Source organism: Anser cygnoides, chromosome 1 (genome assembly GCF_040182565.1).
Source record: "Anser cygnoides isolate HZ-2024a breed goose chromosome 1, Taihu_goose_T2T_genome, whole genome shotgun sequence".
NCBI lineage: Eukaryota > Metazoa > Chordata > Aves > Anseriformes > Anatidae > Anser > Anser cygnoides.
Genome location: NC_089873.1, coordinates 33,070,925 through 33,086,057, shown reverse-complemented (window position 1 = coordinate 33,086,057; position 15,133 = coordinate 33,070,925). Strand labels below are relative to the sequence as shown.

Below are 15,133 nucleotides of genomic sequence, written 5' to 3'. Positions count from 1 at the left end.
CTAACTAATTTGGAAATTAACAAAATCTTTGCTCAGTTGTGGAAGTCAGAACTGAAAACATAATTGCAACAGTGCTCGTTCCAGAACCCAGGAACTAAGGAACTAAAACATCCTCTCTGTGGGGGCATTTTCCATTTACCACTACATTATGCTAAAAAGTCCACTCAATAGGCATCAAAATGCTCAACTATTTTTCAGAATTAGGGTTTTAAGAGAAGTCTCTTAGAGTGGCTTTTCTTATTTGTTCCTTGACATAACAGCTTTCCTTTCAATTTACTGAAATAATACTGGCTCTCTTTTTATCTTAAATGAGGCAGACTAAGGAAAAGGCCAATCACTCATGAGCTTTGAGGTGGTCCAGCAACAATCCATCCACCCGGCAGTCCTACCAGCACAAGAATGTAGCACTGGTCCATCGGGTCCAGCAGTGTCTCTCTGACATACCTAGAATCAGATGTTTCAAAACCTTGCAGGTGGCAAGGAAGAAGTAATCTTTTCTATGACTTTTACTTCTCTCTAAAACCTGACACAGCCTTGAGCCCTCAGATGTAACATTTTCTGCATTTACTACATCACTCAGTTAGGACAATGATAGATATCTCTCTTCGTATCTCTATAAGTCTACACCTAAGTTCTCAGTCTCAGATTTCAGTCCAGGGTCATTCCATTCCTTCGACTCAGCACTTGCTGTCACATTTTTTCCACTTCCTACCTTTCCCTTTCATTGACTTGTTCTTGAACCGAGACAGGCATATCTTGCTTCTACAGAGCTCCCGTTTTAGTGTGGGACTTGTTTATCGCATGTCTACTAATACAAGCAACAGCCCTGCCTCCCATTTATGTGACTTTAGACAAGACATTTAGTGTCACTGCCTACTGGAACAAAACTTTTTCTGCAGATTGCTGAGAAAATTACATAAGATTTAACATTCGCTTTGAAAACAAAGTACTTTTTTAATATTGAAAATCACTGACCTCTCGATTATTTCGAACACATCAGCTTTCACTGCTTTTAGCCTTTTTTGACTGAATTTATTGTGAATTATGCTCACATAAGCAGACATGGCACTAATTTCCACAATGATGCAAGCTTTGATGTGCTGAGATCTATACAGCTCTAAAAATTTGAGGTGATTAATAGCAAAGCTTACAAAATAGTACGTAAGCAGGAAGTTTAAAGGCAAAGTCCTAAAGCTGTTATTAGAAAGTCCATAGGTGCATCTTGTAACTTACCAAACAGACGCTGATGGAAGAGGAATTTCCCAGCAATCAGTCCTATGAGAATGGCAAGCAACCACAGGAGCACCTTCAGACATCTCCAGCCTCCTCCTTCGGGGTACTTATTTGTTACAAAGGAGAAGCAGTTACCGACAACAATAACATTGGCTTCTGTCTGGCTGTGAGACACTGGATCCTCAGCGAATATTAAGAAGTTAAAGAAGATCACTAAGTAAGCCACAACTAAGCGAGACCACGGGTGCTGGAAGTAGTAGCGGAAGTCTTTATCCATCCTCAGATAGTTCAGAGCTGTTCTTTGCCTGTATGTAAAGATACAAATGTGCATTGTTACATATACCCAGAACTCTGGAAGCTGAGGAGATACCTGCACATTACAACAAACAAATCGCTGTAACCTTGTGATCGGTCATTTCTAGTACTTGGGATTGACTTGCAATGAAAGTTTCCATCAGAAGATACTGTTAGATTCAGGTGAAGAAAATCCGAAATTTCTAACCATTCCAATGTAAAAAATACAAATAAAAAAAAAAACGACAAACACATGTATATTAAGGCACAATATTTTTAGTCTCAGCATTTCTATATCATCTCTTTAAAGGCACAGCTCTGCTATAGAGAATGAAAATACAGCATGAAAGAACACGACAGGCTACAGGAAACTCCGAGTACCCTTCCACCCACACTCCAAGAAATACAACACAGATTTCAAAATGTTGATGCTATACCTAGATTGTGTCTTTCTCTTTATAGGAGGAGGATGGAACAAGCCCATGAGTGCAATAAAGTCTTCTGCTGCCTCATCTCCAGGACACTTAGAAGCATGTCCCTCAACCACATCGGAAACTTGTGTTTATATGAAGGAACAACATGACGGAAAAGTTCCTAGAATTAATCCTTACAATTCAGGCAGGTCTGCAGACATCTTTTCATTGACTTCAGGTATTTTCAAAACCAGAAAATAAGAGTGCCTTGAGCACAGTTTTGTACGAATATGAAAACCATATATTGAAACTTGTCTACTTACGTGGAACAGCTGTAGATAAATGCAACAGAGTATGGTTAGTATTTCTGTTGTTTGTCATTTGATTTTTCTTTTATTCACAACAAATCAGTTGTTTCATCCTGCTGAACCATGTTGTTTTCAGAAAGATATAAGGCCTTTGTGTTGTGGAACACCACAATTATTCAAGGGACTCAGAGTGTAGGAAGGAAAAGAAAAAAAAAAAAGAGTATCTAATAATATTGCTTGTTTATCACAGCGCGATCCTTGAAGGATACACTGTACTTAACTGAACAGTACAGATTTTTGCAAATGTCATCTGCCCTGCAGAAAGAAAAAAATCAAACCCAAATGCCAGCAAAAGACCTAAATAAAACAATAAATTACCCATCCCTTCTTGGACTATGGACTGAGTATTACTCTGCAAACTTACAAGCAGCTTGAATTACGACGTCTCTCTTTAGGTAGTCTCTTCAAAATGACTGAACTCTATAATCAGAGTTTTTTTTTTTTTAAACCATGAGGAATCCTGTATCCATTAAAAGCAAAGGAATGAGAGCTCTCAGCAGGTTCAGACAGGGCATTCAGTAAAGGTACAAAATTAATAATGTCACGTTACGCGTGAATTACCTTCGGAAAAGCCAAAACCCCACCAGCGAGTTGAAAAGTCTGCACGGGGAAGCGCCAGCCCTGTGAAAACTTTCTGACCGAAGCGAGGGGCACCGGCCCACACCTTAGTAAAACACCACTGAGGGGAGCAGAGCCCACCTTGGGGAACCCACGGACGGCCCCAAACAATTTACCTTTACAAACCTGCGAAGGGCTGGGGATAAACGGCGGTGTGAGCCGTGACAGCACCCGCGGGGTGCCCTGACACCTCCGGCGGCCCCACGGCTGCTTCGGGAGCGCTTCGGGGCTCAGGGAGCCGCTCCGGGGGGCTCCGGTTCGGGGGCTCCGGCTGCGGTTCTCGGTCCCGGGGCTGCCGCAAGGCGCTCTCCCCGCTCCCCCGGCCCCCCGGGCAGGCCGTGCCGCCCCCACTCACCGCCACGGCGATCCGGCGCTGCGGCTCGGCGCGGCTGGGTGCCCGAGGGAGGCTCGGGAGGCTCGGAGGGAGGCTCGGGAGGGAGGGAGGGAGCGAGGGAGGGAGGGAGGGAGGAACGGCTGCGGCTCTGCCCCTCCTCTGCCGGGCGGCGGGGCCGGCCGTGCCGCAGCCTCGGTGGGCAGCGCCGCTGCGGCAGGGGGGGGGTCGGCGGCCCCGCCGCGGGGATGCGGCCTCGGGGAGCCCCGCCGGGGCCCAGCCGCCGCCACCGCCGCGGCCCCGCCGCAAAACGCCGGCCCGGGGGTGGGAAGGGCCGGAGGAGGGGAGAGGCGGCGGCGGGGCGGTGCTCGGGGCTCGCCGGGGGCTCCCCGCTCGGGGCTCCCCGCTCGGGCGCGGAGCGGAGAGGCTGGGGGAGACCACGCGGGGGTCAGATGTGTGCCGCGGAGCGGCCCGGGGGAGCTGCTGGCCTGGGGCTTCGGGCCGGTGGCAGAGCAAAGGCTTTCTGTGAGGGGAATCGGTCCCCAGCTGGCATTGCTGACATCCCGGGGAAACGGCTGAGGGATGCCCTTGGCACTGCACAGGATGCTCTTGGTGTTGCGCTACGGCAGGGCTTCGTGTGGTACCTACCCGGTCTGCTGGGGAGAGGTAGACCCTGCTTGAAGCTGAACATTGCCCTAAGATTGGGAAAAGTCATGTAAATCCTTGGCAGCAGGTCGCTGAAGCATGGCATTGAACTTAACACATGTATATACATGTGGTTGCTTCAGGCCAAGGTACAGAGGAATGTGGATGATGCCCACTGAGGAACGTGGATGGGCCTCTAGGTGGGTCGTGTTGGGAAAGGCCAGCACAGCCAGAACAAGCACCTGCTGAAGTCTTGTGAGCCCCTTCCGTACTTACAGCAGTATAGTTTCATATTTTTCTCAATAAACATAACCGTGTTGAAGGTATCTGACACAATTACATCATCTTGAATATCTGGAGGTGTTCAAGACCAGGTTGGATGGGTCCCTGGCCAACCTGATCTAGTGGGTGGCATGGCATCCCTGCCCATAGCAGGGGGTTGGAACTGGGTGATCTTCAAGGCCCCTTCCAACCCAAACCACCCTATGATTATGGGATCTCCCTCAGTGGAATATCCTGTGACACCCTCAATTTGAGGTAGAAAGATAGAACTTACAATATATTTAGCACCGCCCCCACCACCAACATGCTATCTTTGCAGTAAACAGAAATTTAAAATATTCCGAAGCAAAAAAAAAAAAAAAAAAAACATCATGTGCAACTAGAGAGTACCGAAATACAGCACACAGCACTGCCTCTTCATGCAGCAGCTCTGTGTGCGCTGCCACGCTTAGAGAAACCAGCCTCCTTCTGTTCCGCAAATGGGAATCCACAGAGAAGGAGGCAGCACCCACCACAAAAGAGATCACACTCTTCATGCACCTACACACTAAAAAAAGAAAAAAAGAAAAAAGAAAAACACACAAGAAACGCTGCTCAGCTGAGATGGTAACACCAAACATGCTACAACTACGGAGCATTCATCCACGTTTTTGCAGATAGTAAATCAGTGAGCAAGTTTTTGAAGCCATTGTAAAAGTCAATCACATGAAAACCATGTCCTTTTCTACTAAAGTAACCAAAAACATAAGTACATCATATACCTCCCCCAAACTTCTTGTTGCAATTGCTTCCCTAGGGAATGCTAATTTCTATTTTTCAAGTGTAATGTTTCACTTATATATATATATTAAAAAAAAAAAAAAAAGAGCTGGACCACTTCTATTTCATTTTTCTTAACCAAGCCATCAAAATTAATTTGATGGAACATATTCCTTAATCATAGAATGGCTCAGGTTGGAAGGGACCTTAAGGATCACCTAACTCCAACCCCCTGCCGTAGGCAGGGATGCCACTCACTAGATCGGGCTGGCCAAGGCCCCATCCAGCCTGGCCTTGAACAAAGTAATTTCTCGACGAGGATGGGATTCGAACCCACGCGTGCAGAGCACAATGGATTAGCAGTCCATCGCCTTAACCACTCGGCCACCTCGTCACAGAAATAGCAGCAATTAACATGATCTAAGAAGACAAGACTAATCAGGCCCAGTGACTAACAGCCAGGAAATGTCAACAGGTGAAGAATGTAAACCAACTCTGTCGATGGAAGTGTCGATAACCTGGAGGCCAGCAGTAAAAGCAGGTAGCTGAATCTAAAAAGCAGGTTGAATCAGGACAGTGAGACAACCTGAAATGCTAGTTTCTGTATTTGTGAATGACGCTACGTTACGAGCTCTCCTACTATAAAACAGCCCTTGTTCAAAGGCTATACATTTACACTGTTTCCAGCAGAGAGCTGCAAGCATTGAACCAACCGTACAAATATCTTACTGCAGTCTCAATTTCTGTAAAGTCATTTTTACCCTCCAATATGAGGATTCAGCCCTCTGCACATAAGCCTGCAACTGCAAAGTTCTCTCCCCAGACTGCTGCCTCAGACAGCCCCGTCTGGCACAGGAACGGGCACCGAGCTGCTCTACGTTCCAAAATAATGTCACTGTAATAACAGAAAGCTTTCTTTGCTTTTTTTACATAAAAACAAAAGTGATAGCTTCGTCAGTGAAAAGGCTGCAGGTCCAAACTAAAACAATTGGTGTAATCGTTCTGATAAAGAAAAAAAAAAAAAAAAAGAGAAATTTGTTATAACACAGCCTAGTTTCTCCTTGTGTATCCAGGATTAGAGGGTAGATCTACAGATGGAAAAAGTGCTACAGTTTCATCTGAGAAAGCTCTCTAGTATCCCATGTCATCTATACAGAAGATGTGCTTAGTTACCAGACCAGCAAAATTGGGGTCACTGACCACCCACAAAATTTCATAGGATCACAGCAGAGCTGAGGCTGGAAGGCACCTCCGGAGATCCATTAGTCCAGCCCTCTGTTCAGAGCAGGGTCAAACTAAGTTTTTGTGGGTTGTGTCCCATGGGGTTTTGAGCATTAACCAGGCTGGAGCCTCTACCACCTATCCGGGCAAACTGCCCCAATGTTTGACCACCCTCATGGGAAAAAGCTGTTTTCATATGTTAAATGAAGCATCCTGTGTTTCTGTTTGAGCCCTTTGCCTTTGCATAGCACTGAGAGGAGTCTGGCTTCATCTTTTTACTCCTCCTATCAGGTTTTTAGACCCTTCACTAAGGTGTCCCATCCCCCCAATTTAGCCTCCCCTTCTGAAGGTTAATCAGCCCAAGCCCTCTCAGCCTGTCTTCCCACTCCTTTCATCTGTGGCTGCACAAATGCCTCCTCCCTCGCTTGCTGCTTCGAAAAAGCACTTCATTCCCTCAAATCTCAAAACCCCATTAGTCAGGGACTGTGCTCCTAATGTATTTTTCTTCCATCCTGCTGTTGTGGGTTGGCCCCTGCCAGCAGCTCAGCACCCACACAGCTGCTGGCTCGCTCACCCCACCTCCTCCCTCAAGGGACTGGGGAGAGAATAGGAAGAGCAAAAGCAAGAAAATTCATGGATCAACAAAAAGACTACATGGAAAGTGAAGGAAAAAAAAATGGAGATGCAAAGGCAATCACTCACCACGTCCCACAAGTAGCCTGATGCCCAGGCAGCCCCTCAGCAACAGCCACCTTAGAAGAGAACCCCTGTCCTCCCACCGCAGGCTTTATTGCTTAGCATGATGTTATAGGGTATGGGGCATCCCTTTAGTCTGTTTGTGTCAGCTGTCCTGGCTGTGTCCCCTCCCTTCATCTTGCCCGCCCCCAGCCTCCCCACTAGGGTGGGAGTGGGGGCAGAGTGGGAAACAGACAGCCTTGACACCCTGTGAGCACTGCCCAGCAGTAGCCAAAACACTGGTGTGTTATCAACGCTGTTTTAGCCACAAACCCAAAACTCTCCCCTGGGATGGAGAGTTAACTCCATCCCATCCAGACCCAGTGCACCTGCAGAAAAACATGCTTGGAATAAAAGATTTCGCCCTTTGAAATTTCACAGATGTGGTTATGGCAACCAGTCTCAGCTACACCACTGTGCATTATCTGCATCCCCAGCTTCTTCTAACTGGAGGGGAGGGGAGGGGAGGAGATTAAAATATAAATTAAAATATAACACAACAGTTAATTTACAACTAAAAAGTTAAATAATTTAAGAACTCAGAATAAAAGACAAAAAATATACATCCCATTGAAAGTAAGAATGTTAAGTTAGAGATGGTGACACTTTAAATACTATTAGTGCTTTACTACTAGATATAAAAAGAAAAAAAAGACCAGGAAAAGAAAAAGAATTGCCTAAAAGAATGTTGAAAAGTAGAATTATTCAATAAATATTTCTATTGCACATTTGGTAAGCATAAGCTGTGCTTTCACATTATATAACATTGAAATACTTTCTATTAAATCAATAATATAACAGGATATAAAAGAGCAGCAATTTAAATTAAACTTTTTTTTTTTTTAATGGCAGAGTTATTAGAGTCAAAGTGTTATTAGAAAACTAAATGAAAGTAGTGATAGGCAGCAATGTTAATCATTAAAATTGATTCCTAACAACTTCTGAAATGCTAAGGAGTTTTCAGAGAAATAGAAGAAAGCTAATGTTGTAACAACATTTAAAGGATAAATAGGATGACCTACTTAATTACAGGCTCATCAGGCTGACAGCCAAGCATGGGCAAAAATATGAGAAAGGCAAGTTCAGGACTCAGTTAGAGAAAGGAGTGAAAGGGAGAAGAACCAGAATAACCAAACGCTTGACAGTGGTGCCGGCTGTTCCCCCGCCCCCACTATGTGAGTCAGAGCATTCACCAGATTTAGCAAGTTTGGCCTAACTAGTACCTCTTTTTCTGCAATAACAGCCACCAAGAAAAAGAGCTGGCAGAACACACACTTTGAAAAACTGTTGTGATGTCACTTCAGGAGACATCCCATTTGTTTGGTTAGGTCAGTAGTACCTACACACGCACCAAGACATCAGTGTATTTATGTGATTGTGTGGCAGGGCACGGGAGCTCTGCACCGACTCGCTCGGGAGACCAGCTCACCTACTGGCAGTCTGCGAGACAACAAACCTACCATGGAGTCCACTCAGCAGAGAGCTCATGCCAAAATGCCTGTGGCGACGTAGATGTGGACATGTGGCTGTTCAGGCCTCTGGCTGCAGGGAGCGCCTGAGCCTGATGCTGCCGGGGGAGGGCAGCCTGTTCTCAGGGGGAAGGTCTGCTCGCCATGGTGGCAGAGCTCAAGGAGGAGGTGGAGAGACCAATGAACATCCAGGCATGTGAGCAGGAGATTGGTGGTGTAACTCCCTGGGGTGCCAGAGAGAAGGGCACTGGGGGATGCCCCCCAGAGGGTGGTGGAGCCCCTGCCCTGTTGCTGTCAGGCAGTGGGAGGGGACCAAAAAGATGAGGAGGGCTGGAAGTGAGACCCAGTTCGGCATCGTGGGCAACAACCCTTCCTACCTACCTCGCTCCCCCAGGTGCCCCTCGGTAAGTCTGAGGCTCTGGGACTTGAAGGAGAGGTATGCGAGGGTGTGGTGGAAGGCCCGCCTGTGAGGTCACACTGGAAGAGGCAGTCAACACCACGCCTCAAGACTGCCTCCAATATGAAAGAAAGAAGGGTAAATGTAGCAGGAGATTCCCTTCGGAGAGGAACAGAGGGCCCAATATGCAGAGCAGACCCTCATCAATTACAGAGACGTGGTGGGACAGCTCACATGACTGGAATGTGGTCATGGATAGGTATGTCCTCAGAAAAGACAGGCCAGCAAGGCGAGGTGGTGGAGTTGTTCTTTATGTGAGAGGGCAACTACAATGTGTTGAGTACCGTCCAGGGGTGGATGAAGAGCGAGTTGAGGGTCTGTGGGTGAGAATTAAGGGGCAGGTTGGCATGGATGATACTGTTGTGAGTGTCTATTACAGGCCACCAGAGCAGGATGAGGAATTTGACGAGGCCTTCTACAGGCAGCTGATAGCAGCCTCACAGTTACAGGCCCTGGTTATCGTGGGGGATTTCAACTTCCCTGACATTTGCTGGAAGCCCTGCTCAGCCAGCCATCTGCAGTCCAGGAGGTTCCTCCTGTGCATTGATGACAACTTCCTGGTGCAAATGGTGGATGAGCCAACTAGGAGAGGAGCGCTGCTGGATCTTGTCCTCACTAACAAGGAGGGGCTGGTTGAAGCGGTGAAGGTTGAGGGCAGCCTTGGCTGCAGTGACCATGAGACGATGGAGTTCAGGATCTCACGTGGCAGGAACAGAATACCAAGCAGAATCGCAACCCTGAACTTCGGTAGGGCCAACTTTGGCCTTTTCAAGCAATTGCTAGGGGAAATCCCGTGGGACAGGGTACTTCAAGGAAAAGGGGCCCAAGATAGTTGGTTAGCATTCAAGGAGTGCTTCTTCCAAGCTCAAGATGAGAGCATCCCAACAGGTAGGAAGTCAAGAATGGGGGCCAGGAGACCTGTGTGGTTAAACAGGGAACTGCCAGGCAAACTCGAGTGGAAGAGGAGAGTCTACAGATCATGGAAGGAGGGGCTGGCCACTTGGGAAGAATATAAGATTGTTGTCAGAGGATGTAGGGAGGCAACTAGGAAAGCTAAGGCCTCCTTAGAATTAAACCATGCGAGATGGGTCAAGGACAACAGAAAGGGCTTCTTCAAATACATTGCAGATAAAACTAACACTAGAGGAAATGTAGGCCCACTGATGAATGAGGTGGGTGCCCTGGTGACAGAAGATAAAGAGAAGACAGAGTTACTGAATGCCTTCTTTGTCTCTGTCTATACTGCCAGAAGCTGTCCTGAGGAGCCCTGTACTCCTGAGGCCCCAGAGGAAGTCAGGATAAAGGAGGAGTTTGCCTCGGTTGATGGGGGCTGGGTTAAGGACCAATTAAGCAATCTGGACATCCGTAAATCCATGGGCCCTGATGGGATATACCTAGGGGTACTGAGGGAGCTGGCAGAAGTCATTGATAGGCCACTCTCCATCATCTTTGGGAAGTCATGGGGAAAGGGAGAGGTGCCTGAGGACTGGAGGAAAGCAAATGCCGCTCCAGTTTTCAAAAAGGGCAAGAACGAGGACCCGAGTAACTAGAGAGTCGAGCGCAGAGCCACAAAGATGATTAAGGGAGTGGAGCATCTCACTTACAAGGAAAGGCTGAGGGAGCTGGGTCTCTTTAGCTTGGAGAAGAGGAGACTGAGGGGTAACCTCATTAATGTTTATAAATATGTAAAGGGTAAGGGTCAGGAGGATGGAGCCAGGCTCTTCTCAGTGACATCCAATTGTAAGACAAGGGGCAGTGGATGCAAGCTGGAACATAGGAGGTTCCACTTAAATATGAGAAGAAACTTCTTCATGGTGAGGGTGACAGGACACTGGAACAAGCTGCCCAGAGAAGCTGTGGAGTCTCCTTTTCTGGAGATATTCAAAACCCTCCTGGATGCGTTCCTGTGTGATGTGATCTAGGTGTTCCTGCTCCGGCAGGGGGATTGGACTAGATGATCTTTCAAGGTCCCTCCCAATCCCTAACATTCCGTGATTCTGTGATACCCATTGGCATTTCATTGAAATGGCTTCCAGGGACATGCTAGAGGGACATATTTTTTGTTCCATTTAACATTTTCATCAATGAAACAAGAAAGAGATTGAAAATCATCTAAGATGAGGGAAATTAATAATAATGGCAAAGGGACACACACCTTTGATGCTGAGTCTCTGGACTCTGATTTGTTGGGTACAAACTAAAACATTTCAAAATAAATGTAAATGTGAATAGGAACAAGTTATACCTGTTGCTTTAATAGGGCGGGGAAAAAATAAAAATAAAAATAATTAAAAAAGAGCTTAGATACAGATTATAACAAATATAAATGATCTTCTGTCTAAAAATGGTAGGGGAATCTTGGGATCTGGGTAATTAATGTGTAATTTTTGATCCTTATCAAGAAAGTTTTACTTTGCCAAAAGGAAGTTAAGGGATGATTTCATCTCTGTTGGTAGGTTAAGTCACAAAACCAAAATTTGAGCAGAATTCGATACATACAGTTGTATATACAGAATAAGAGAAAACAGGAATTAAGAAAAAATGCAATCTGAGTTCAGACTTCCATGGTACTGCTTAACCACAATGTCCAAGTTTATCACAGTGTAAAAAAAGGTGCCAGAAAGGTAGGATTCAGGCAGGAAGACAAAAGTTCAGAAAAATAGGAAATTGGTAACAGAGTTGGGAAAAGAAAATACGTTCTAAGGTTGCCGAACTCTAATATGAAAAATACAGCATCACTTGTTTCGTACGACCTTTGCATTATTTTTATATGGTGAGGCCTCATCTGACAGGAAAATAATGTAAGACTTGTTGGTTTATTCAATACTAAAGAAAAAATGATTAAAAATAATGAGGAGCAATTACTTAACCTCAAGAAAAAATACAGAGTAAATAAAAACTCCCATGTTTTCAACTACTGCATCTCATGTTATGCTTTTAACATGCAATTAGCAACTGCACTTTGAATATAAACAGTATGACAATTCATTGTGTCTGTAAAAAAAAGTTTGAGGCTTTCCTGTCCCTTCATATAAATTCCCTGTGTCTTGATCCCATTTCTATTAAAACAAAAATAGGTGTAACATGACCTTTAAAAAAATTTGCTTCTTGTCCAAAGTATTGCTTTTAAATTCGAGCACAGTGTGATAACTCAAATAATTAAACATCTTAATTTTCAAATCTATGCATACCACAAATCGGAGTAAATTATCGAGTGAGATAAGGAGTCTGTGCTGATCCGGCACTGTCATGTACACCTGACTGGAGCGAGGAAACAGAAACACAGCAGGGCAGAGAGCACTAACGAAGCGCTGGCTGTTTGGTCTGGGTGTTCCAACAGAGGTTATAGCAACCTGGTGCTGCACCAGTATAACTCAGGAGCAAATCTGTCCCCGATGAAGCAGACAGATACAGGTGTCTTGTGCAAGTACAATGTCTTGTTCATGACTTGTCCAAGCAGTGCATCAAACCTCAGCAATACAACTGAATTACACATGCTAATGACTTCAGTGACTGTCCAAATGGTAGCACGTAGTGAATCCTAACTATAATTTCACTGAAAATAATCAAATATGACAACATTAAACATGAGAGAGCTAACTATAGCGTGAAGATAAGAAAAGAATCATATATACATTGCTATGCCTAGGGAGGGGTTTCATAGCTATCAGATATTTAGCTCTGGACAAGCGATGAGAAGACCAAGCTTTGTGACCTTTCCTTAAAACTCCTTCTTATCATATACAGGAATATGCAGTATCTATTATGCAAATAGACCTTTTTTCAAGGGCCAAAGAATATCCTGTGACAAATGGCTGCTATTTTGGGCTCGCACTAATACACTGTGGAAAAAAAAAAACAGTTATGCCAAAAAAAAATTACAATGATAAATGTAATAATTTATTTAACAGCTGAGAATCCATTGAAAATTGACAGGCACTTTGAGTAAGTGCCCAAGAGAACAAGCAATAATGTACAGTGCAGTCAAACTGTCCTTCATTTGTTTTGAATTTCTTTTCATTTATAAGAGCAGCAGTGTGTTCACCGTAGAATCTTTTGGAGCTAAAATGAACTTCTGGAGACTGTCAGCTTATGCTGAACCATAGCACACACCTGTTTTGTGTGTGTATGTGGGGGTTTTATTCTGCTTCTGCACTAACGGAGCAGGCTTAAATGCTAGACATGAATGATGCTACTACTCCAGGTTTCACTGCAGGTATTTTTCCTACCCCTCTTCTGCATTTCTGTCTATTGAAACAGTAAGCACTACAGAGTAAGGATCAATGGTACAGTTGTATTGTCACATCTCACAATGCTTTCTACAAACAAGTAGCAATAAAAACCGTAATTGGCTTAATGGAGACCTTTTGAGATAAAACCTCCACACAAAGCACATTTTCTTACTATTTTCTTAGTAGTAACTTAGAGAGAGAAACTCACTTGTGAGGGACCTGGGAGAAAGGCCTGTCTGACTGAATTCCTCTCCTACAGGTGGGACCCCATGAGGAGGAAGAATCCTCTGTCCCAGGTACCACCATTCTTCCACCTCAGTTTTGACATATCTCAGAGGGCCTTAGCTGTCCTGATGATGTCTACATCAAAAAGCAGATTTATCTAACAGCAGTTTTGAACCGTTTTGTTATTTCTTTGGAAAATCATGTAAGACCTTAACATAGCAATGAGAGGTATAATAGGAGCCAGTAAAGTGAATGAGAAATTAGATCTAATATGTCCACAGCCATTTAAGCCATGGACAATCAGACAGCAATACAGTATCTCAGAAAGGATAGGTAAAATGTCAGACAAAATACACAACAAAAGACTGAAATTTTCAAATATTAATCCCCCCCAGGCTACAATGTAAACAGTCTTAGCAGGACACAAAGACTTTGGGACTCTTCCTAATTAAGAGAGGAAGTGACTTAAGGACTTTGTGTCTTCAGCACAGAGTGCAAACAATGCCTTGGCCAGAGCTGCTTTTACTTCATCTAGCATTAGTTTGTACGAACTGTACCTCATCAGGAGAGGAACCGGTATCTCTATAGCGATGGAAAACAAGATAAGTGATTGCACGTGATCAGCGTAGTGCTGGTGTTTCAGCTGACTGTATTTCACAACATCTCAGTGCACTCACCTCAGGCAAATACTAGAAGAAAGTGGAAATAGGTATGAAAAGAATGTTGCCCAGCATCTCTCTTTGGAGTTTACCAGGAAAATGAATGGATCCATGCTAGTACAGCACCAGCATATCATCTTAGATCATATGCTTCCAAGAGACCTGCCACTAAAAACTGCTCACGTGCTCTCTACTAGTAAAGTCCTGACTGTAGCAAAGTCAGTGAGAGAATTCTTGTTGATTTCAGTAGGGTCATGATATCGTCCATGTAATAGTTGGAAAAATAAAAGTAAAATCTCTAATTTTTGTGTTATGCATTTTCACCTGATCACTGTATCTGCCTTGTTTGTTTTTACCAGTCTTGGCAGATAAAGCCTATTCTAAATCTAGATAGCATTGTGTTTGGTGGCTCTTTGCCAGCACTCACTAGCTTTCTGAAACTAGCTTCCTTCTACAGTCACCAAGTGCTGGGCTATCAGTATGAGCAGCCAACTGGAACCAAAACGGTCCCAGGAACATTTTCTTTCTCATCAAGAAATAGTTACCAAATCCAATGGAGTGGAAGGCAGAACAGCCCTAATGAACATGAAAACATGAAAGAAGAGGAGGCTACTGGAAGGCATTGCATGTACCCAGTCTCTTCAACAATAAATGGATATTGGAACAATTTTTCTAGTTTGAGACGTGGAGGAAGGTCTTACGTGAACACAATCAGCTGTTGACGTTTGCCTTGGAGTTGTGTTGTTGTTGTTGTTTTCCGTTATAAAAAGATGTTTATTTCCATAAGGATGTTTGTTTTTAATATACGTACTATTAAAGTGAGAAGTGGAGCTTCTTCTTGGTGGCAAGAAGACTTCATTCCTATTGAATGAAGACAAAATGGCTTCAGTTATTGCTTTGTTACCTTCAGTCTGAGCTAGAGCAATGTAATGTGCCTTGCTATAAATAATTAGTACGTCTCTAGCCACTCTCCCTACTGGTGCGGATCATGCCCTGCCTCTGTTTTCTGTACAGTTTTCCCCCAGAATCCACTCAGATTTAAGAATCTTAATGTTTATGGCCAAGCTTATAATGGTCTGGGAAGAAGGCACCCAGGCAGAAGCTGTCCCCTGATACATTTAAGATGGAGATTGTTATTTATAAAACTATTCCAAAGGCCTAATGGAGCTGCCCAGCTCTTTACAAAGTTTTT

At 44.5% G+C, this 15,133-nt stretch overlaps 1 protein-coding gene and 1 non-coding gene across 9 annotated transcripts in view; both read right to left on the bottom strand.

Moving 5' to 3' along the window:
* TMEM117 (transmembrane protein 117) overlaps nucleotides 1-8,825 on the bottom strand; it is a 221,893-nt gene extending 213,068 nt beyond the window's left edge. The window contains exons 1-2 of one of the 8 annotated variants that reach the window (XM_013199123.3): nucleotides 8,750-8,825; nucleotides 1,234-1,538 (exon numbers count right to left, since the gene is read on the bottom strand). In XM_013199123.3, coding sequence (XP_013054577.3) covers nucleotides 1,234-1,510 — 277 coding nt within the window. In that variant the 5' untranslated portion in view covers nucleotides 1,511-1,538; nucleotides 8,750-8,825. Of the gene's footprint in view, nucleotides 1-1,233; nucleotides 1,539-1,964; nucleotides 3,000-3,042; nucleotides 3,555-6,866; nucleotides 6,969-8,749 lie in introns of those variants that run through there. The other 7 variants (XM_013199134.3, XM_048065975.2, XM_013199131.3 and 4 more) reach the window with 7 other exon arrangements.
* On the bottom strand, nucleotides 5,256-5,337 carry TRNAS-GCU (transfer RNA serine (anticodon GCU)). The gene has a single exon. It is a non-coding gene; the product is annotated as a tRNA-Ser (tRNA).
* Nucleotides 8,826-15,133: the final 6,308 nt, after the last annotated feature.